Source organism: Tachypleus tridentatus, chromosome 13 (assembly GCF_004210375.1).
Source record: "Tachypleus tridentatus isolate NWPU-2018 chromosome 13, ASM421037v1, whole genome shotgun sequence".
Taxonomy (NCBI): Eukaryota; Metazoa; Arthropoda; class Merostomata; order Xiphosura; family Limulidae; genus Tachypleus; species Tachypleus tridentatus.
Window position 1 is genome coordinate 23,290,642 of NC_134837.1, and position 25,025 is coordinate 23,315,666.

The following is a 25,025-nucleotide window of genomic DNA, read 5'->3' on the forward strand; positions in this document are numbered from 1 at the left end:
AGCGTTTCAAGGATCTGTTGCCATTTTCCGCAGAAATTTTGATCATTTGTTCCTGTTTGTTATCTGTGCTTTTAATGCGAGAGATTAAGGCATACTAGTTTATTTAGGTATTTGGATAGGACTCTTCATATTAGTATAATTTGTTTACTGAGCTACGAATAAGTGCCTTTCTATCACAATATGGGGCTAGGATGCTAACTTCAAGAGGTAAGTTTTTAACTTACTTACCCACAAATATGTGGGACCGTGTTTTTCTTATTCTTATTTTCATTTAATTTGTTCTTCTTTACTTTGGAGAGCAGTAACCTTCTCACAACTGTCTATAGGCAGTGGAGGGAGATATAATTGAGCATCTACATCTCGCCCTCCTAATTTCTATTTCTATATCTATTGCTTCTCCTTTATTTTATTTCTTTATATGATACTGGTGAATGGAGGTTAAGACTGATAGACGGTGTATCCCCACCGCAATGTAGGGTCCTACTGAGCAACCACTTCTCCCTAGGTTACATTTTATATCCCACATTATCACTTGTACCTTGAGATCTTTTCAATTAGTGCAGCGTTTCTTGTTTATTATTCTTTAAATTATTTTTGTTTCGGCTTGTTTTAGGCTATAACAAACTAATATATATTTAGCAAATTCAAAAGCAAAATATCCCAAACACCTTTTTACATAACGCCGTCGTAGTCGGCCACATTGCACCGGAAATTAGACATTTAGAACAGTGCATGTAAAAAACATACCAAACATTTTCTGGGAAATCGAACGATCCTCATAATAACACTCAATTCCACTTATGTGCCACTCACTCCATTACACCAACATTCACATTTGTCCCTGAAGAAGGAAGGTCCACCTTTCGAAAGTGCTATAGTGAGAAATACTTGAAATTAGGTGCTATATTATGTCGTAACAGGTAGGTTATAGGACTAAATACAGCATTAAAGTGGTCTTTAAACATTTATTACACTAGATTCAATCATATCTCTTAAATTCATAAGTTGAAACTAAGCACACACAAAATTACTTAAGACTGTATTAAAATAGTACACGTTTTTAATGGTCTCAAGATAACCTTAGTAAATTATTAAGAAACTAAAGGGTTCAACAAAAAGAGAAATTGACTTTGTTTTATTGATTTATCTTTTCTTAATTTTTTTTTTTTTTTTTCCAAATTGTGAGTTAAGTCAGATGGGACATTTGAAACATCTGTCTTTGCAAACAAACTGCTTAGCAAACAATGAATTAGCTTTTCACATTGAATTAAGGCTTTCGTTAAATGGAATATATATATATTTTTTAAATTAGGCTTGGTAATAATAACATTAGTTTTTGCTGGGGTTCTTTTGGACGGTAAGGTAAAATTCTGCGAAACGTTTTCATTAAAATCTCTAGTTTAATATCTACTTAAGTACATAGTGTAATATGTATACTTAGTTATTAACTTAAGCTATTACGCAATTATTTAATATAATTATTATGTACCTATTATGTTTAGTTGTTACTTAGTTACTAAGGTTAATCGTTTCTAACTACTATGTTTAGTTCTTACTTAGATACAAAGTTTAATTGATTTTTAGCGAGAGGCTGGTTACTATTCGGTAATTCAGTTTATTACATAACTAACAAGTTTTGGTTTTGTTTAGTTATAAAGTTAAAATAATGATAAATAATAATTACTAAACTATAAAGAATTAATAATACTAAATCAGACTACTATAATGTTCTTATTATTTCTAAAAATAAAATTTTAAATACATTTTTAAATAGTTGTTTATGTTTATTTGTAATTAAACAAAAAGTTACACAAAGGGCTATCTGTGCTCTGCCCACCACGGATATCGAAATCCGGTTGTTAGCGTTGCAAGTCCGCAGAAATACCGCTGTGCCAGTGGAAGGTTTTTTGAATAGTATTCTCAAAGAACAGTTTTAATGTTTAATGTAAGTTAGTTTACAAAATTTACACATCGGTAGGCTTCGTAAAATTTTCTACAAAACATTAACTCAACAACTCGTAATACAACAACACAGAGTGAATCAAAGTTTAGGTGTTTTACGGATTGAGAAAGTTCACAAAAATAAGAATAAGTGTAAAATGGATTTCTTTATCACGAGATGGCGCCCTATTTACGTAATGATTTTCCATTTTTCATACATCAAAATTAATTATTTTCTTCACAAAGGAAACGTAGGGGGAATTATTAAGGATCGAACCTTTCAATTTTAATAATATAAGGACAAGTAATACAACAATCTTTTTACACCTAAAGGGTAGCCTTCTCGCTAAATATAGAGATTCCTAATACCATCAATCTATTTATTATTAATATTTTACTTTATTTTCATATTCTTAGGCTTATGAACAAAACGTTAAAAGGTTTGATAAAGTCAAAAAGGAAGACAGTTCGACTACTTATTGATTTACCTATTTTTATAACTAAATATCAAAGAGGTCGTCTGAACAACACATAGCAACGTATAAATGGTGCTATTTGGTGTAAATAAAACACTCGTAAATACATATTATTTTTTTATCTAATATTACAGTATCATGTTATTGTTCCCATGTTTATTTTATATCAACGTGCGGTGTAAAATGCTCTTTTTAGAGTATTTCGATATAAAGTATAGTTGATTACGTGGATATAAATTTCACAACACTTCTACTACTTGTATTTACAGGTAACCACACAGCGAACACTTCTTCAGTTCAATTATTATAACGGTAGATCTTGTAAGTACCGCAAACCAAACTATGAGACCAAATGTTTTAAGGTATTAATTTAGTTTTAATAGTTGAAAAACGAAATTATTAAAACACCTTAATATGAATTTAGAATAAAATAGAGCCAGTTATTCGTATAAGAATAGCTTTTTCATCAGTTTCTTTGAAATAGTAAAAAATGTTTATATATCAAGAGTTTTTGAGAGAATAGACATTTTTTCGAGCCAAACCTTTCTGTCTTCGAGACCTTTTCACATGAACGAAGATGACGACACACAATAAAATAAGAAGCAACAACATGACAAAGCTGAGAACACCACCTAGAAGTGGTCTAAATGCTGAAGTAGCAGAAGGACCTGAAAGAAATGAACACATTACTGCAGAAATGATTGAACAATCGAGTAAGAAGAACATAAATATCTCAATAAAACCACAATAAATACGACTACAGACTATTTCAATCGTTCCCTTTAAAATTTATTTGTAGTTTCGTCTGGAGCAAATTCAATCTGAGAAATAACCAAACACAGATAGAAGTGAGTCAAAAACTCTTTTACCTTAAGTCAAAAACCTACCTGAAACTACGTTTCTTTTAATGCATAACATTATGAGGTAATTCATGATTAATTAGTAGATGACAGGGTTACGTCATGTCCTTGTCAAATGGTATTTATTTGTTGAATTTCATGAAAAACAACTAGATGTCAGTGATTAGGGTGTGTGATCAGATACAGGCGCTGAATCAGGGAATAGAGGAATGGGGTACAGAAGATGACGTCATAACTCTACGGAAAGAAAACAGAGGGCGTATTGCTAGGCCGCCATGACACTTGATGATGGAAATTATCTGCTGCCAGAGAAGCTTTGCTAGGGGATATCACATGACAACATAGTTCCAGTGTTACCCTACAAAGAGTGTATTGCCAGGATACAAAGTAGTTACAAGAGAGGGTGCATTCTTAGGATTGGATAAGGTTACCAAGGTTCTATAGGCGGATGGTCTTACCAAGGTTTTACAGACAGCGAGTGATACTAAGGATTATAAGCAGATGCTGTTACTAGTAGTATTGTGTGTATTTTACAAATGCGGTTGGTGTTACTAGGCATATTTTGTGTTTTACAAACGTGGTTGGTGTTACTAGGCAGATTATGTTGCTAATATTTTATTGGTAGATAGTCTTACAAAGTACAATGATGGTAGTGTGGATGGTGTCTATATAAAAGGATGGTAAACTCACTGTAGGACGTCTCAATGAACATTAAAACGTTGTCTAGATTTAATTGTATGTCCTAAAAGTTACAAGTGAACTCAATTATTTAACTAGACAACTATTATAACATTATGTATTATGTTTATTAGTTTTTACTGCACGTACTATCTGAAAATATTCATTATTTGAACGAAATAAGTATTATAATCAATTTACTTATCATGCTTTTACAACAATCTGTCCTGAAAGGTTTTAATCATACATAATGTATTATTTATGTCAATGTTGAACGAGACATTTGGCTGATTTGTTTTTTGCTCCTATATGTAATTTGCATGGCAAAGTTTTGTTTTTCCTGATATTTTATTTGTAAAACACTTAGTACCAGCTCATTTTTATAATCAATACATTGTACAATATTTGCTAACCTTGAAAAGGACACTTATTTAAATCTCAAAATAATTTACAATGATTACATGCTTAGCTTTATAAGTTGATTTGCTCAAGTAAAGTTTAATGGATCTATTTTTAAATATCTGTGTTTAAGTAGATTACTATTCTTATCTTTATCTAGGTATTTTCACAAATATTTGTCTCGAGTTCGTTTCTTATTTGACACTATGCACATAGGCTCAAGAAGTAATACAAATGAAACAAAATGTTAAAATCTGAAATTCAAAGAATGGGTGGACCAAAAAGTGTGAAACAACATAAGAATGGGCATAATGTAACAAAACAACATAATGTAATAAAACAGCATAATGTAATAAAACAACATAATGGAGTAAAACGTCTTTGCAACCACACCAGGGGGCGTGTCAAACAGTCAGTCAATGCCTACTTCATTTGTTCTTTCTTTCCTTCATACAATAAACTATATGGACTAAACTTATCAGACTTATTTATGATTATCATAGAATGACCAGAGGTTTCTGTGAATTGAATTATTGGGGTCAATACATGCACTGTGAAGTTTGTTTGTACGATATAAGAAAATGTTTGTGCGGACCCAGAACTAGTATTTTCTTTTTCTTCACAATTTATCCCTTCTTTTATATTTGCATGAGAAGGCTACAGGATTTTGTACGTTATCCATTGAGGCGAATTAAAATAATAATAATAAACCAAATCCAAAGTGTAGATTGGATGTTTTACACACGTTATTGTGAATTTTTAAAGAGGAAGTTTCATTACACTATATCCATTCTTACTTTGATACTCTAGACAATATGATCAAAGTTTCCATATTTCTGAAGCCCTTCAAAACATATCGGGCACTTTCATCTGGAAGTAAATTGACTATCTCTCTCTTATTATAATAAGCAAAGTCTTTGAACAACGATCTCCAGAGATAAATCTAATCACGTTGGTGAATGTCTTAAATCTTTTTATGCGAATTTATTTGAATACTCTTCATAAACTGATTTTAAGTAAAATGATAGATGAGTCTTTTGTTGTAGACCATAGATTTTGTTGTGAGATCACAGAATTTGCAAATATAACATTGTATTAAAAATATCCACTATGGCATTTACTTATTATTCCAATGACAGAGTAATATAATGTCCCAGTGTTTAACACACTTTCAGAGAAATTCTCAAATCCTATGTGAAAATAATCTAGTTTTACAGTTACGGTAAATGTTTTGTGTTGTTATGCAAGAGATGAAATATATTAGTTCTTGTTTTTAATATAATAAAATATTGTATGACAATATAACGGGTTGATTCTGAACTCGATGCCACTAACAACTATATGTGTTTTTCTTATAGCTATTTGTTGTGTCCACCGAAAAGAATCGAACCCCTGATTTTAACGTTGTAAATGCAAAGACTTACTGCTGTCTCAGTGGGTGACAACAGCCACATGACTAATGAACTAACATCAGTAGAAAAGTCTAATAGAGTAAATGGTATACAAGAATTGTATGCTAGATGAAATATGATATATCTATATAAATATTAATGTGATCGTGGCAATCCAGCATTTTATAATTCATCCATGTTTTAGTTTGTTTAGAAGAATTTGCGTGTTGCGTAAGTTTGGAGAACATAATTTAAGTGTAAGTTGTTTTGTTTTTGAATTTAGAGGAGAGCTATATGAGGGCTATCTGCGATAGCCATCCCTAATTTAGCAGTGTAAGACTAGAGGGAAGGCAGCTAGTCATTATCACCTACCACCATCTCTTAAGCTACTCTTAAAAATCGAATGTTCAGTGTCTTGATTGTTAAATGGATAATGTTGATATTCTTGTATGTGTCTAAACAGTTGCATCCTGAAGAAGACAGATTACGTATGGGTCTTGGAAAGTTACATTTGTAAACTATAATAATTTTAAACCACAAAATATAAATCAAAAACAGGAAGCAAGACTTTATAAGTTACAATTAAAACTTGAAAATGTTGTGAATGTTAATGTAGTTTTCTATATTCAGACTGTTACGTTCAGTGAAACACAATTTATTTTGGATATAAAGTATATATGTAAAAACCTGATATGTGAACCTGACGATGACCGAAGAAGGTCGAAACGTTGTTCGCTCCTCTACGTAAAAATTTTTCTCAACCCAAACGAGCCGTTTTTACATATATATTTTTCTCTACAAGGGGGTTTTCTCGACATCACTGGATATAAGATATATTCTATAACCACAAACAGTAAACACAGAGCATTTACAAAACATGAATGTACATCTTATCTTATAAACCAGATATTTTATTATAAAAACGATTTGTTTGTTACTAAGCACAAAGCTACACAACGGGTTATTTGTGTTATACCCACCACAGTTTGTAGAGGCATAAGTCCGTAGACATGCCACTGTGCCATGGGGTACGTCATACAAAGCAACAAAATTAAAATATTTTGTCAAGAACTTTTACAGATTATTGTTCTTAAAAACTTCAGAAGCAAAATGTATGCATAATATATAAATATACAATAAATACTGGATAAAAATCATGGTTTTCTGGTTTGAAGTTTGGTTGAGAGTTGTTACAGAATGTGTAATTTTATTTAGATATATTGATGATAGCGTGTTAAGCCATGGTAAAACTCGTCAGTTTTAATGATGACAGTATGTTAAGCCATGGTGAAACTCGTCAGTTTTAATGATGACAGTATGTTAAGCCATGGTAAAACTCGTCAGTTTTAAGTTTTAAAGATGACAGTATGTTAAGCCATGGTAAAACTCTCGTCAGTTTTAAAGATGACAGTATGTTAAGCCATGGTAAAACTCGTCAGTTTTAAAGATGACAGTATGTTAAGCCATGGTAAAACTCGTCAGTTTTAATGATGACAGTATGTTAAGCCATGGTGAAACTCGTCAGTTTTAATGATGACAGTATGTTAAGCCATGGTGAAACTCGTCAGTTTTAATGATGACAGTATGTTAAGCCATGGTGAAACTCGTCAGTTTTAATGATGACATGGTATGTTAAGCCATGGTGAAACTCGTCAGTTTTAATGATGACAGTATGTTAAGCCATGGTGAAACTCGTCAGTTTTAATGATGACAGTATGTTAAGCCATGGTAAAACTCGTCAGTTTTAAAGATGACAGTATGTTAAGCCATGGTAAAACTCGTCAGTTTTAATGATGACAGTATGTTAAGCCATGGTAAAACTCGTCAGTTTTAATGATGACAGTATGTTAAGCCATGGTAAAACTCGTCAGTTTTAATGATGACAGTATGTTAAGCCATGGTGAAACTCGTCAGTTTTAATGATGACAGTATGTTAAGCCATGGTGAAACTCGTCAGTTTTAATGATGACAGTATGTTAAGCCATGGTGAAACTCGTCAGTTTTAAAGATGACAGTATGTTAAGCCATGGTGAAACTCGTCAGTTTTAATGATGACAGTATGTTAACCCATGGTGAAACTCGTCAGTTTTAATGATGACAGTATGTTAAGCCATGGTAAAACTCGTCAGTTTTAATGATGACAGTATGTTAAGCCATGGTAAAACTCGTCAGTTTTAAAGATGACAGTAGATGACAGTATGTTAAGCCATGGTAAAACTCGTCAGTTTTAAAGATGACAGTATGTTAAGCCATGGTAAAACTCGTCAGTTTTAAAGATGACAGTATGTTAAGCCATGGTGAAACTCGTCAGTTTTAATGATGACAGTATGTTAAGCCATGGTAAAACTCGTCAGTTTTAATGATGACAGTATGTTAAGCCATGGTGAAACTCGTCAGTTTTAATGATGACAGTATGTTAAGCCATGGTAAAACTCGTCAGTTTTAAAGATGACAGTATGTTAAGCCATGGTAAAACTCGTCAGTTTTAAAGATGACAGTATGTTAAGCCATGGTGAAACTCGTCAGTTTTAATGATGACAGTATGTTAAGCCATGGCGAAACTCGTCAGTTTTAATGATGACAGTATGTTAAGCCATGGTGAAACTCGTCAGTTTTAATGATGACAGTATGTTAAGCCATGGTAAAACTCGTCAGTTTTAATGATGACAGTATGTTAAGCCATGGTGAAACTCGTCAGTTTTAATGATGACAGTATGTTAAGCCATGGTAAAACTCGTCAGTTTTAAAGATGACAGTATGTTAAGCCATGGTAAAACTCGTCAGTTTTAAAGATGACAGTATGTTAAGCCATGGTGAAACTCGTCAGTTTTAATGATGACAGTATGTTAAGCCATGGTAAAACTCGTCAGTTTTAATGATGACAGTATGTTAAGCCATGGTAAAACTCGTCAGTTTTAAAGATGACAGTATGTTAAGCCATGGTAAAACTCGTCAGTTTTAAAGATGACAGTATGTTAAGTGAAACTCCAGTTTTAATGATGACAGTATGTTAAGCCATGGTAAAACTCGTCAGTTTTAATGATGACAGTATGTTAAGCCATGGTAAAACTCGTCAGTTTTAAAGATGACAGTATGTTAAGCCATGGTAAAACTCGTCAGGTGAAACTCGTCGTCGACAGTATGTTAAGCCAGTTAAGCCATGGTACTCGTCAGTTTTAATGATGACAGATGACAGTATGTTAAGCCATGGTAAAACTCGTCAGTTTTAAAGATGACAGTATGTTAAGCCATGGTAAAACTCGTCAGTTTTAAAGATGACAGTATGTTAAGTAAAACTCGTCAGTTTTAAAGATGACAGTATGTTAAGCCATGGTAAAACTCGTCAGTTTTAATGATGACAGTATGTTAAGCCATGGCGAAACTCGTCAGTTTTAATGATGACAGTATGTTAAGCCATGGTGAAACTCGTCAGTTTTAATGATGACAGTACTCGTCAGTTAAGCCATGGTAAAACTCGTCAGTTTTAAAGATGACAGTATGTTAAGCCATGGTAAAACTCGTCAGTTTTAAAGATGACAGTATGTTAAGCCATGGTAAAACTCGTCAGTTTTAATGATGACAGTATGTTAAGCCATGGTGAAACTCGTCAGTTTTAATGATGACAGTATGTTAAGCCATGGTGAAACTCGTCAGTTTTAATGATGACAGTATGTTAAGCCATGGTAAAACTCGTCAGTTTTAAAGATGACAGTATGTTAAGCCATGGTAAAACTCGTCAGTGTTAATGATGACAGTATGTTAAGCCATAGTAAAACTCGTCAGTTTTAATGATGACAGTATGTTAAGCCATGGTGAAACTCGTCAGTTTTTCAATGATGACAATATGTTAAGCCATGGTGAAACTCGTCAGTTTTAAAGATGACAGTATGTTAAGCCATGGTAAAACTCGTCAGTTTTAAAGATGACAGTATGTTAAGCCATGGTAAAACTCGTCAGTTTTAATGATGACAGTATGTTAAGCCATGGTAAAACTCGTCAGTTTTAAAGATGACAGTATGTTAAGCCATGGTGAAACTCGTCAGTTTTAATGATGAGAGTATGTTAAGCCATGGTAAAACTCGTCAGTTTTAAGGGGAGGGATGTGAGGGTCAAGATCCAAATTTCAACACGCGAGGGGAAAATCTATTTAGTTACATATTAAAGTACATGATATGTTTTGTAGAGTTTCCAATGTAAAGAAACTTTGATCATAGTAGCTAGAATACCTTTGTAAAATATCCCTAATGTTTCATTTATGTCGATGTATGCTATTTGAATAATAACATGTTAGAACAAGCGTCCACTGTAAGTTTTATTAAATTATTATTATTTTAGTATTTTATGATCTAAGATACTTTCGTAAATAGTAGATTAGTATATTTTGAAGTTACCTTAATAAATATTTCAGTATGTTTGTTAAGTGTGTGACTTTACTTGCATTTATTAATGCTACTCTATTGAGCTTCATGAAACCTGAGTTTTATATAAGAAATATAAAGGGAGACTTTTAATAAAACATACTTGTTAGAATCTAATATCCACGATATGTAATTTATCATAAAATATTAAGATAGATATGTAATCATTTAGCATTTGATCTTTAGGCTGAACAGAGTAGAATTAACTAATTAAGTATGGGAATCCCGTGTCACCAGTTCTAGCTAACACTTTTATGACACAGATTGAATCTCAAGCTGTAGATTCATCCTTACACCCACCACTATACTGGTAAAGATATGTTGATGATACAATTTCTGGATTTACATCTACAGAACACACACTTAGTTTTTTCAATCACGTTAACTCGATACATCCCAACATTAAGTTCACCTGTGAGCAGGAAAACACTAACCAAATAGCATTTCTTAATTTCTAAGTCATAAGAACTGATACACAATTCAAAATAGAAATCTACAGAAAAATCACCCTTACTAGATTATACATTCCCTGGAACTCAGCACACAAAACAAACCAAAAACTTAACACACTAAGAAACCAAATAAACACAGCCACAAAACTATGTTCACCTGATAGAATTAACGATGAAATCAACAAAATAAAACAACACTTCATCAACATCAACAAATTTCTTCAAAAAACAGTGGAAAACATTATACACACACACCCAGACCAACAATAAATCCCAAGATACAACAAACTACAAAACCTAACATTACTGCATACTATATGTTCCCGACACTAGGGAAAAAATAACCAACATTTGGAAAAAAACTTATAATAAAACACAACTTTCCAGTAAATACGAAATTTATTCAAAAACCAGGTATAAAACTAAAGTCCATGCTATGTAAAAACTACACTTCCAAACACAACATCAACATAATTTATAAAATACAATGCAACAACTGCCACGACTTCTATATCAGAAAAAACAAGTAGAAAAATGGAAGCCAGATTCAACTAACATAAAATAAACACCTTCATACATTTTTGAATGCTGCAAATCAAATAAACACAACATAACCATAGAAAACACCCAGATACTAAGTATGGAAACAAATATAAACAAACGTAAAATCAAAGAAGCCCTACTTATACAGCAACTAAAACCAATATAAAGGAACACCTTTATACCTACACTAATTAATAACCTAACATCCACCTGCAACACCCCCTACAATCCGGTACCCGTTTATACTCTCGTACCTAAGACATGTGTCCGTCAACGGTCACATTCAAATTCTCTTTTTCTTTAACTGAAGATAACCTAGGAAGGTCGAAAAGTTGTTCTCTCTGTATCAATAAAAGTGTTAATACCCCTACCAGCCGTTCTGAAATACAGAGTAGAATTAAGTTGTTAGTGGATATCAACGTACGATATATTTTCTAACTGATTCTCTCCGAACTTTAGACAAGTTGCTGTATGTCAGGCACAATTTAAACTTATTGACCATAAAATGTTTTATTTCTAAAGTTTAACGAGCTAAGCTAAATACAATCGTTTTACAATAACTCTTTCACCATATAAACAATACATACAGTCATGGGTAAATGTTAGGACACTCTATGAAACCTGTGTATTTGTGTAACATTTTTGAATATACAGATATTTAATCTCACTTTTAACAATACTGAGATATTATAGGAATATAACTAAACAATTAAAACAGAAGAAAAGACTTTTCAAAATCTTCTATAAATGTAATTCTACAAAATTGCATATTCTAACTGAGGAAAGAGTTAGAACACCCTACCCCCTAATAGCTAATGTCACCCCATTTGGCTGAAATAACTACAGTGAGACGCTTCTTGTTGCCATCTACCAGTCTTTGACATCGGTCTGAAGAAACTTTGCTCCACTCCTCAATGCAGAATTCTTTCAGCTGTGAGATGTTTGAGAGGTTTCTTGCATGTCCAGCCCGTTTCAAGTCACCCCACAGCATCTCAATAGAATTAAGACCTGGGCTTTGACTCGGCCATTCCAGGACTCTCCATTTCTTAGTTTTCAGCCAGTCCTTGGTGGATTTACTGGTATGATTTGGGTCATTGTCGTGTTGCAGGGTCCAGTTACGCTTCAGCTTTAATTTTTGTACAGATGGCCTCACATGATCCTCAAGCACCCTCTGATACACAGTAGAATTCATGGTGGATTCTATGATTGTGAGCTGTTCAGATCCTGCTGCAACAAAGCAGCCCCAAACCATGATACTTCCACCTCCATGATTCACAGTTGGTATGAGGTTCTTTTCCTGGAATGCTGTATTTGGTTTACGCCAAACATGTCCTCTGTTCTGGTGTACAAATAGTTCAATTTTGGACTCATCTGTCCAAAGAACATTATTCCAAAAGTTCTGTTCTTTGTCTACATTCTCTCTGGCAAACTTCAGTCTGGCCTTGATGTTTCTCTTAGAGAGCAAAGGTTTCCTCCTTGCACACCTCCCATGCAAGTGAAACTTGTGCAGTCTATTTCTGATTCTAGAGGCATGCACTTTCACATCAACAGTAGCCAGAGCCTGCTGTAGGTCTCGTGATGACATGTTAGGGTGTTTGGAGACCTCTTTTAGCCTATTGTGGTCTGCTCTCGGGGTGAACTTGCTTGGACGACCAGACCTGGGGATGTTGACAGTTGTTTTAAAGCCCTCCACTTGGTCACTATTTTCCGGACAGTGGAATGGCTGATTTCAAAATCTTTTGAGATCTTTTTAAATCTCTTACCAGACTCATAAGCTGCTATAATTTTCTTTCTGAGGGTTTCAGACAGCTCTTTTGCTCTCACCATGGTGCTCACTCTCACTTCAACAGTCAGGAGCACACCAAACTAAATTTCTGAGGTTTAAATAGAGCAAGCCTCATTTAAAATGCTGAGTAACGATCTTCTAATCATGTGCACCTGGTGTGATACACCTGTGTGTGAGTTGAGCCATTTTAAGTGGGAATAAATGTGGGGGTGTCCTAACTTTTTCCTCAGTTAGAATATGCATTTTTGTAGAATTACATTTACAGAACAGCTTGAAAAGTCTTTTCTTCAGTTTTAATTGTTTAGTTATATTCCTATAATCTCTTAGTATTGTTAAAATTGAGATTAAATATCTATATATCCAAAAATGTTACAAGAATACATAGGCTTTCATAGGGTGTCCTAACTTTTTCACATGATTGTATTATGCTTCCATATTGAACTGAAATGGACAAATAGTAATATGGACATAATATGCGAAAATTATATGCTAGCTAATCAGTAATTTATTAAATCAAATATTGACATGAAGAAGATTGGTGTGTTTTGAAATTTTATTAATAAATGTTTCAGAATATGTGATGCTTTTTACGCCTGTTTGTTTATCTACATATATTAATAATAACATATTTGGCTAACGAGAAATTTGCATTAGAAAAATCACAGAACACTAATTTCTAACTGATGATTAATGAATATTTGATTATCTTTCTATAAAGTGTAAGTGAGAGATTATGTACCTCGAGTTACTGTTTCAAAATCTTTGCGAGGAACAAATATGTTTTGGAATATACAAAGAACAATCAGTTGATCTATTATTAAAGGCCTTTTAAAGAATGTGAATTTCAATGTTTTGTTTTAGTTGTAAACTATGTTTATTTATAGAAAATGTACTCGATTCCTTGTTGGACAAATAAGTTTAAATGTCACAGTAACAAAATGATAAATTTTAAAATACAGAGAAGCATAATATTTGGCTTGTCTGTCCATTTTATGAAAATGAAAGTATTACTTTTATTAGCCTTGGGCAAACCAGAGGTCAAGCCTTCTCGTCATGTTACCAGTTGAGATACATCAGCAACAGGATGAAAGACTGACCTATCTGTAGTACACATTCCTATTTCTAAATGGTAAATATATTTGTTATTTATTGAGCCTACATACGTAAGTTCTAGAGAAAGATTTGTGAAAATATCTAAAGAAGGGTTAGAACAGTAACAGTTAAACATATCTATTTAAACATAGATTTACTAAACTTAAAAAAATCAACTTTTGAAGCGAAATATAAATTATTTTATATTATTTAGATACGCAAATAGATGCCGTTTTCAGAGCAAGTGGATGTTGTGGAATATATTGATTATATAATTGAATTAGCACTAAGAGCTTTACATATCAAACATCAAGACATACAAATAATATGTATCAATAATTAAATATATAATCAAAAGTATAATCAGTATGTTAAATGCATAATGAAACAACACTTAAAAACACAATTGATCAACTGTTTTATTCAATATTTATAAATATTTATAGGAAAAAATGATACATTATGTATGATAAATTTCTTTCTGGACAGACAGTTGCAAAATTATATAAAGTACATTACTGACTGTAATACTTAACTCGTTCAATTAATGAATAAATTAAGGAAGTATTTGCAATAAAAGTATCACACGTAATACATATGTTGCAATACTCACGAATTTACCGTTCTAGACTCATTTTAATTTGTTAGGGTTAAGAGATCTAAACTCTCCCAATGGACATTTGATGGTTAACTTTGATATAAATTCTTTATTCACAAACATTCTATCGGTTGAGTCTTTCGACATTTGTTTGGAAAAAATTCTTTCAAAAGGAATTACTTATTCATGGCTTAACTAACGAACAACTTAGATTTTTAATAATCCACTTTGTGAAAATCATCATTTTGTATTTAATGGAAAACTACATTGCCAAATTGAGGGACTTTTTATCGGATTCCCACTACGATCAGCTCTAGATAACATTTTTCTGAACCACCACAAACAAACTTGGTTGAAAAAGCGCTCACGGAAATTCAAGCTAATGTTGATGAGAGTTTCGTCATTTTTCGATCAAAAGACGAAGTTCAACAGTTACTTGAGTATTTATACTTGCAACTCTCGCCTATACAGTTTACCTATATAACTGAAGAAAAGAATACTCTGCCTTTACCAGACGCGCGAATTAATCGAAATGTTCATCGTTTTTAATGCCAATATATCGAAAGAAAACCTTCAGGAAACAACTTACTCAATTTGATAGTTTCATTCCTCTAGGATATAAGACGAACCTAGTGCTGCCTCGAGCCTTTAACATGTTCAACTTATTTCATTTTACACTGAGATTGTTTTTCTTTATGAAATATTATTGTATAATGGGCGTCATACTAAAATTATTGAAAGCCAAATGAGGATATTTTTGAAGAAAGGGTTTCAAAACTTCCATAAAAATGTTCATAGTTTCATTGACCATTCTTTTTAATAAGGAAGTTTACTCACGGGTCAAACAGAACAACATTTTCAAACAGCCCCTTAGATTAAAACATTTCTTTTAACACATAGAATTGTCTAACTATCTCTCCTCGTTCTTGAATTCTATATAAAGACACATATGATGATTGCAAAGCCGTCTATATAAGGAAAACTAAAGATTTTACCGTTTGCAATTCCTAGTACATGAAAGGTTAGGGTACTCGACTTGTAATATGACAATCGGTGGATCGAATCGCAACCACACCAAATACTTTCATCCGAGAGGGCATTATAATGTATTTTGATCAATCTCATTATTTGTTGATAAAATAATAGTGTGTGGTGATGACTAGTGGCCTTCTCTCTCGTTTTACACTGTTAAATTAAGGACGGCTAGCGTACTCAACTACCAGCAATTTTGTTAGCAGAGTTGTAATTATAATAATGTATTGGATAACATAACATTGCACTTACATCTATTGTACTATCAATGACGTATTTGTGCAAATCAAGTAATTAGTAAGTCACTTGTTAAAGTCTTACATAAATGGCATAAAAAAAGTTAGAAAAATAAACTAATTTAAAGAATGGCCAAAAGAGAGATGAGGACATAATTTATTAAAACGTAATAATTATTAACAATGAATTAGAAAAATCACAAAAAGTTGCTAAATATTAAATCCTTTAAACAATAGGTAGTTATCAGATAACTTGTTTTCATTTGCAATGTATTTATATTCCTATTTTGTATAAAGAACTATTTTAGTCAACAAATGTTAAGCCTTCAGGTAACGCGTTGTATAAACATCCAGTATGAAAGTTTTATACAGAAACACATCACTTTTATCAGATTTTGGTGTTTAACATCATAAATTATTTCGGATTATCAAAACATAATACATAATACAAGTATAGAATTATTACCAGTGCTAAATAAAGCTACGACTAGGAAGTATATTTAAAAACAACAACAACAAATAAATGCTACAATATTACCAAAGAAAGAATTGTTATTATCATCGGTATTGCTGTTGAATATAAATAAGCTTCTCAAGTTTTGAATTTAGCGACCTTTAGATTACTTTTCTTACTGATAACATTAAAAAAGTTTTATTAGCAGTTTGAAAATATTCTAAGAATGTTAGAAAGTTGTTCCTCTGTGTTACTAAACAGTATTTACAGGGAACACCTATTGGAGATAACTTCAGCTTACAAGTTACAGATTTATATTTATTTGAACTTGAACATTCATTTATATCAAACCTCAGTAAGAAAGATTATAACAAAATGTCACTCATTAGTCAAGTCACACTCGTAGACGTATCGATTAGATTAAGTTGCCAAATTATAAGGTTTTTATTCACAATGCTAATAAGTTTGTTTGTTTAGAATCAAGCATATAGTTACACGATGGGCTATCTGTGCTCTGCCAACCACAGGTATCGAAACCTGGTTTCTAGGGGTGTGAGTCCGCACTATGCGACTGGGGCGGATAATACTGCCCATAAGATGTTTTTTCGATAACTTAATCTGGAAAATAATATTTCGCTACGAACAAAACACTTTATTTGAATTTAGATATAAACTTCGTCATTCTTACGTTTAGGTGTAAAGCATTCTGTAAAATAAACGCTTGAAATTTAGAAATGTATACATTTTAAATATTTTGATAAAATAAGTTATACTGCAACACTTGCTGCTCACAACTTGTTAGACACATTATAATTTGTTCAAATTTCGTGGAAGAACAAATAAACTTAATTTCACTATTTTTCAGAAACATAAGTTTCTCCTTCCGATTTTTAAACAAAAGATTTATTGAATCTTACATTTACCAGATTTTGTTGTTACTCATTTCAAGATTAATAATTTCACTTAAGTTACGTCCTTTTCAAAACTACCACGTCTACAATTTAAGTTCTTAATTATACTTAAAATATAATAATGAAGATTTGTTGTTGTTTTTTAATTTCGCGAAAGCTACATAAAGGCTATCTGCACTAGCCGTCCCTAATTTAGCAGTGTAAAACTAGAGGGAAGGCAACTAGTCATCACCACCCACCGTCAACCCTTGAGCTACTCTTTTACCAACAAATAGTGGGATTGACTGTCACATTATAACGCCTCCACAGCTGAAAGGGCGAGCATGTTTGGTGTAACGGGAATTCGAACTCGCGACCCTCGGATTACGAGTCGAGTGCCTTAACCACCTGGCCATGCCGGGCCGATTATGAAGAACTTTAGTGTGGTGAACACCTTGGTTTTTACCTCTATCTAGTTACTACACATAAGCCATTTGTTTAATTACGCTACTTGTCTTTAGTTATAATATTTTCTATTGTTGTTAATTCCTTGTTTAAGCCTTATTGTTATTTTGATCTTTCTCGTGTCTTATTATGGGATGTAAGTTTTCGCTATCTTTCACAGTTTATTAACTCTGACTGCCAACTCTTTAAATTATTCGTGTGTGTGAGGGACAACCGTGGTCTTAACCGTTGTATTAGTTGTATATAGTGTCTTCAATAATTTATTTTTATTTTAAATAAATATACGTATGATATAATATTTTTCTCACTTGGAGTATGGTCTTGTGTGACCTATCGTGCTACCAACTGAATAGCTAAATAGTCATAGCTATTTATTTCAAATATTAAGCTGATCTAAATTGCGTTGTCGAACCTATTTGCTGAGCATTCGCTGGCCATTATATGTTGCCAGAGAGAATTATATTTAACTTGAATAAGCTGACGTCACGTTTTTCAGTGAACGGGATCAGTGTGAGTGTACTAAAGAAAAAGCTATGTATGTGTTGTAAATAAATAATATCCCATTATTTATTTAATATTAGTTGCAGTAACTGCACTGGGCTAAAATGTTTAATAACTATACACATAGTTTATTTATTTCGAATTTATTTACAATATACACACAAACACACACCTGGTGGCCAAAATCTTAAGGCCAACGAACATAGAGAAAAAATGCATTTTGTGTTGTTAGACTCAACCGCTTATTTGAGTAGAGCTTAGAAAGATGACAATAAGAAAATGAAAAATAAAATATAAAAAACTTTTAGCATTTAATAGGAAAAATGTGAACACTATAAAATTAGCCTAAATACTAGCTAGTTAAAAGTTTAAGACCATACTGAAACGAAGTGTTAATCGGTAAACACGTAACGAAATTTAGTCATTTGTGTTCAAGAATTAGCTTTGTCAGCATCTCTCACTGACATCTCCTATGTTACATTGGATAAAAACATGGTAAAGGATAAAACGTTGACAGAGTTTTAACGTGGCAGAATTGTCGAGGTGCAAAAGCAAGGTCTCTCACAACGTGCCATCGCTGGTGAGATTGGGCGTAGTAAAACTGCTGTTGCAAATTTCTTAAAGACCCTGAGGGATACGGAACGAGAATTTCAAATGGCCGGCCTAAGAAAATTTCCTCGGCGTTGAGCAGGAGGATTCGAGGAGTTGTCCGACAAGACACCAGCCGATCGTCGAACCAGATTAAGGCCCTTACGGACGCAGAATGCAGCTCAAAAACAATAAGACGGCATCTACAAGAGAAAGTCTTCAAAGGCTACGCCTCCTTCCACACCACGAAATAGCTCGGTTAAACTTTGCTGAGATGCACCAGACATGGGACGTAGAAAAGCGGACAAAAGTTTTGTTCTTTGATAAGAATAAAAGTTAACCTGAATGGTCCAGATGGTTTCCAACGTTATTGGCACGATAAGAATATCCCACCGGAGACATTTTCTACACGACACAGTAGAGGAGGTTCCATCATGATCTGGAACAATGAGACTCAGGTCAAACAGGGGCGTCAAACAGCAGCTGGCTACATTGGCATGTTTGATAGAGCATTCTATTGACTGAAGGCTCTTGCTTGTGTGGAAATGACTAAATCTTTCAGCCCGCAGGACAAAGGACTTTTTCAAGGCGAATAACGTGATTCTTTTGGACCATCCAGCGTGTTCTCTCGAACTGAACCCCATTGAAAATGTCTGGGGTGAATGGCAAGGGAAGTCTATAGACATGGACGTCAATTTCAAACAGTGCATGATTTTCGTGAAGCCATCCTCACCACTTGGAATAACATTCCAGCCAGCCTTCTGAAAACGCTTATATCGACCCTACCAAAACGAACGTTTGAAGTTATTCGCAATGACGGCCGTGCAACTCACTACTGAGACCTCTTACTGGGCATTTCGTACCCCCATTAGGACTTCTTTTTGATATAGTCTTAAACTTTTGATCAGCTAATATTTCGGCTAAATTCATAGTGTTCACATTTTCTCTATTAAATGCTAAAGACGTTTTTTAATTTTTATTTTCCCTTTTCTTATTTTCATCTTTCAAAGCTCTACTCAAATAAGTGGTTGAGTCTAACAACACAAAATGCATATTTTTTTCTTTATGTTCATTAGCCTTAATATTTTGGACAGCAGTGTGCATTTGTTAGCTGAGCATATGAATTCAGCAACGGGATAAAATACAGTGAAACATTATTGTTGCGACCAACAACATTAATAACAGCGAGGGAACCCACCCAACTGATGAAATAATGCATTATAATCATATAAGTTCTGGGTATACGATCTTGCGTTCTCCTAGTTAAACTTGTTTATGAATTAGCTACGTTGTCAACTGGGTTAGTGGTTAGCTATGATATATTACTGTAGCTTGCTTTTATCAGAACTTCTTGCTGCTCGTTACATCTATGTATAAATTTTCTGTATGATTTACTTTGTTATTGTTCAATTCTTATCTATGTGAAAAGTTAACTTTCATCAGAACTTTTTGCTATACGAAATAATAAACGAAATCGAACAGGTTTAAAGTTCTTAATGCATTTTCAGAAGTTCATCAGTTTTATGACTAAATGTGAATATTCTTGCTATTTCTGGAACGAATGATATTTCGTAGAACTGATATATTAAAGATTCTGAGTAGCGTGGATCTTCTGCTAAAATTGCACAAAAGTGCCTTCAACATGTCCCTTAGCAATTGTTTAATATATTTTTATAGCCTTTATATATCTCTCTTTTTCTAGAGACTTATTGTGTTTCCTTTCCGACGTTCACAGAAGATGTAACGTTATGGTAAACCTCACACAGCCGATGTAAATTTTGGAGAATAGTTTTTAGGCTCACCACGTAATATGTAGAGTATGTTGTTTTCTTTGTATTACATTTGACATTGTTAGATTTGTGTGCACGTATTATTTTATTTCCTTATTTATTATTTTGTATCTTGATGAATATTATTTTTCTTTTATTTTAGAAAAATTGAAATGTTTGAAGTTTAATAATAAGGGTAGTACATTTGTGGAGGAAGATGTGCTCCTTGGGGCTCCTTACCCTTACTAAATGTAATCAATAACATGTTATATAAGTTGTAACAGTTTTCGCTTTCCTGAAACGACAGACCATAGGAGGGATTTAATGAGTTTTCTTTGGTGAATAGACATGTTAGGGAGAATTCTAGATAACAAAAAGCAATACGAATAAATCAAGGTTACGTTTAAGAAATATTTACTTTTAAGATAGCAGCACAAGCCAACAGTAAGTGTTTCTGTGTTATTTAGCTTAGTGGTAAGTCAACAGTTTCATTGCCCATGGTAGGCAGAACACAGATAGCCCAGTGTGTAGATTTATGTTTAACAACTGCTATGGAATTTGAGGAAAGAAGTACCTATACAAATATATAAAGTACAAAAATCTGTCTGTCTGTTGTACCTTATCTAACTTTTCCCAGGTTGCAAGATCAACCTCAAATAACTTTTGTGGAAAAATAGTTTAAAACAAGGGGGCATGTTAATGGGGATTTACAACCCCCACTCCATTGTTGATGCTATTGAACATGTATTATTTCTGACGAAAGTTAATTTTAATTACTACATTCGTATATAGCGCATCCTTCTTGTACCAAACAAAGAAAAACTTTATTAAAGTTTCCATCAACCTGTGAAACAGCGTTAGGTATTTAATTTACAGTGCTAAAATAAAGGGTTCAATTTTTCTTGGTGGACGCAGCAGATAGCCCGATGTGGTTTTACTATAAGAATGCACACGCACACACACACACACATTAAATTTTTTACAACGCAACATATACAAAGTGTAAGAAAGGGCACACAAGCATCTTGTATATCTCAAAGAATGAGTTAACACTCCCTATGATAGAATACAATGAAAACAAATGGCTGCCACTACTACAGTAAGACATAACCTCAGATGAAGTTGACAACAGTCCCCATAGTCCTGTTTGAGTTGTTCTTATTCCTTACTTTGACTTATGAACTTACAACTTCTGCAGGCAATGACCGTAAGTTACTTAATAGCATGGAACAGTGTGAAGTGTGAAGGACATTGAGAGGTGGGGGGTGAAATTAGGTAAGATAAAGCACCATTACCGCCACTATCTTTGCTGCTACCTTTCGTATAAAGTCACCCCGACCATCACACAGTTCATATCGTGTTTTAAATAAATACATAGTGAGTTATTATACCTTATACAAAACGTTTGTTGAGGTAACAATGGATAGTGTCATAATATGTTATGTTAAAAATAAAATGTGTTAAAGTTAGACTTTTGCATTATTTATCAAAACTTCCACCTCTCACATTTTAAAGTTTACAGCCGGATGAATGTATGTGTGTGTGCTTTCTTATAGCAAAGCCACATTGGGCTATCTGCTGAGTCCACCAAAGGTAATCGAAGCCCTAATTTTAGCATTATAAATCCGTAGACTTAACGCTGCACCAGCGGGGTACACGAATGACGAATACCAAAGCTGACCAACAATGATTTACAAGCATAATAAAGTGATGTAGTTGTGGAGAAACATACTATATATTTCGACATAACGTTGTTTTATCTCATTCACTTGTAGTGGTATAACTTATAGTGGTATATCTTATGAAATAGTGTGGTGATCAGACAGAAACTCAGCCAAGGTTGAATACAGTCATCATTTTCGAATGTATCCAGGAAGAAGACAGGCGTTATGAATTAGGATGTAAGGAACACTGGTTGGAGTTGAAAGAGACGAGCACGTGGTCGGTGTTATTTCTGTCAGTTCTTAAGGGATTAAGAGATGAATGCATTCTAAGCTGTCAGAAAATTATTGGATGGATTGAACGCCTTTCTTACTTATCTGCTGTGGAGATTACGAAACCCCCTATGGTTAGGAGGTATTATAACAAAATATAAGGCAAGCAGGTGTGTTCGGCGTGGTTTTTTTAGATAGGGATATAAATGAACGGTGTTTACAGAAGGAAAATAAAACAAACCTAGAAAGACAAATAAATAAATAATATATTCCAAGTAAGAAACCAAATCTAGTTCTGAATCTGTGTGTCGTTGATTGTAGTAATAAACAGAATTATTTTTTATTCGTAAATTAGAATGAATAAATTCCCGATAGATATAATTACAGCTTTAATATAGTTGAAGGAATAACACGATAATAACAGAAATAACCAAACTCTACTATTATTATTTACTTCTTGTTACTTTTATTTATTATTTATTATTATTAAGCCTCTCGATTCCATGAAGGAACATAGGGCCGCAATCGCTTGCGGATTCATTAACAGGCTGTTTTTTTAAGTGAGTAGATTGTTAGCCTACCGCACAACCGCGCTTGGCCATGCCGGGCCTTCTTGTTACTTTAATTAATAATATTGGTCATGCTATATTTTGTATATAGAATGCCATTATTTTTAATTTTGTTTATTTTATTAGTATACTTGCCCGGCATGGTTGGGTGAGTTAAGGTGTTCGACGCGAAATCTGAGGGTCGTGGATTCGAATCCTCGTTACACCAAACATGCTCGCCTTTTCAGACGTGGAGGCGACGTAATGTTACGGTCAAGCCCACTATTCGTTGGTAAAAGAGTAGCCCAAGAGTTGGCGGTGGGTGGAGATGACAATCTACCTTCCCTATAGCCTTACACTGCTAAACTGGAAACGGCTAACGCAGATAGCGCTCGTATAGCTTTGCGCGAAATTCAAAACAAACGAATAATTAGTATACTTACAGTAGCAAGATTATTTTGCATTGTTATCCAGATGCATGTATTTAGAGTAACTTAATTTTACTAAACTGGCTAAAACTAGTGTAATACTATTGAAACTATTGCTGAAAATGTCTTTAACAACGAAAATACGCAACTGACATAACAGTGCATTCTAATATATTATAAGAAAGAAAAGAATGGAATATTTACTTAACTACACTGATCGCAAGTTGGATGTTTATTTTCGCTTTAAATGAGTAGCTTACACTGATAGGAAATTAGTATTAGTTATATGGCACATTAATATAACATATTAAGTGTGTGTTTAAGGCTTCAGTAATAAAATTTAAAGAGAATTTGTGGGTAATTTTCAGTTTGCTTAAAATGTTTGACAATTTTCAATATTTTCTGCAGCGCGTGATAAAACCAACAAACATAACACTAACTGAAATTTGTTTGGCAATATGCACTTCTGATGAGACAACATTGTTTGCATTTGTTATGTAGTTTACCTAGAACACGTGGTTGAGATGGCCAGCGCGGGACTATAGCTAATGCTTTAGACTTACAGTTCAAATGTTTGTTACTAAGCATAAAGCTACAAAAAGGGCTATCTGTGCTCTGCCCACTACGGGAAGCGAAACCCGGTTGCTAGCAGTATATAAGTCCACAGACATACCGATGTAGTTTGAAGGCTCTTAGTTCGCGATATGATGTCACGTCCTCAAGCAATATCCTAATCACTTCAGCTTAGACCCTTTTCAGTCATGAAGACTTTAAAAATTACGGTCAATCCATTATTCGTTGGTAAAAGAGTAGCTACCTTCCTTTAGTCTTACACTGCTAAATTACGGACGGCTAGCGGAGATAGCCCTCGTGTAGTTTTGCACGAAATTCTAAAACCAAAAAGCCAAACCCCCACTTCAGTTAACCGAGTTGTGTAAAGGATTCCAGCGTATAACTAGAAATTAAACTGTGATTTACAGGCACCCAGTCCCAAAGCGTGTGCTACCGTTTTCAACCGCTTGTTTCATTGAAACCAAGATTCACCAATGGCTCCTATGAGCCTTCTCGACATAGGAGAATTTAGCCTAGTTCTGAAAATTCCTCTATAGTAAACTGATAATAAGGCCTTTCACTTACATTGCTAGGTTTATTTAACTGCTTTAATTGATTCTGTTATCTGTTTTATTTTTGTTAATGCAGAATTTTTCTCCTTTATCTCACATTCGCTACCATTGATAGCTTATGTTGACTTTCTCCAATAAAATCAATTTGTTCATAATAGTACTTCAATACTGATATCAGTATGGATGATGATCAGGTTATGATTTTAAACATTTTTAGTCTTCTAAAGTTTGATTATTGGATTTAAAAAAAATTCTAATCGTATAAACTTAAAACTATCACCACAGGGTGATTTTGTTTTTTTCGCAATTTTAAATGTGACTTCATCTATGACATAAATTTGTAACTGTTATTGAGCATGTAACAAAAGTTTGATTAATTTTCCTAGTGCAAAACCTTTAGAATTTAAGTTTAGTTATCTGTT

The 25,025-nt window shown here is 33.4% G+C and overlaps 1 protein-coding gene and 1 long non-coding RNA gene across 4 annotated transcripts in view; one reads left to right on the top strand and one right to left on the bottom strand.

Annotated features, from left to right (window-relative positions):
- Positions 1-25,025, bottom strand: part of LOC143239403 (protein turtle-like) — a 666,407-nt gene that overhangs the window by 27,568 nt on the left and 613,814 nt on the right. For all 3 annotated transcript variants that reach the window (XM_076480428.1, XM_076480425.1, XM_076480424.1), the window contains exon 6: positions 2,960-3,085. In XM_076480428.1, the coding sequence (XP_076336543.1) occupies positions 2,960-3,085 (126 nt within the window). The remainder of the gene's footprint in view (positions 1-2,959; positions 3,086-25,025) is intronic.
- Positions 84-23,065, top strand: LOC143239404 (uncharacterized). Its single transcript, XR_013021166.1, has 3 exons — positions 84-207; positions 13,965-14,073; positions 22,380-23,065. It is a non-coding gene; the product is annotated as an uncharacterized LOC143239404 (long non-coding RNA).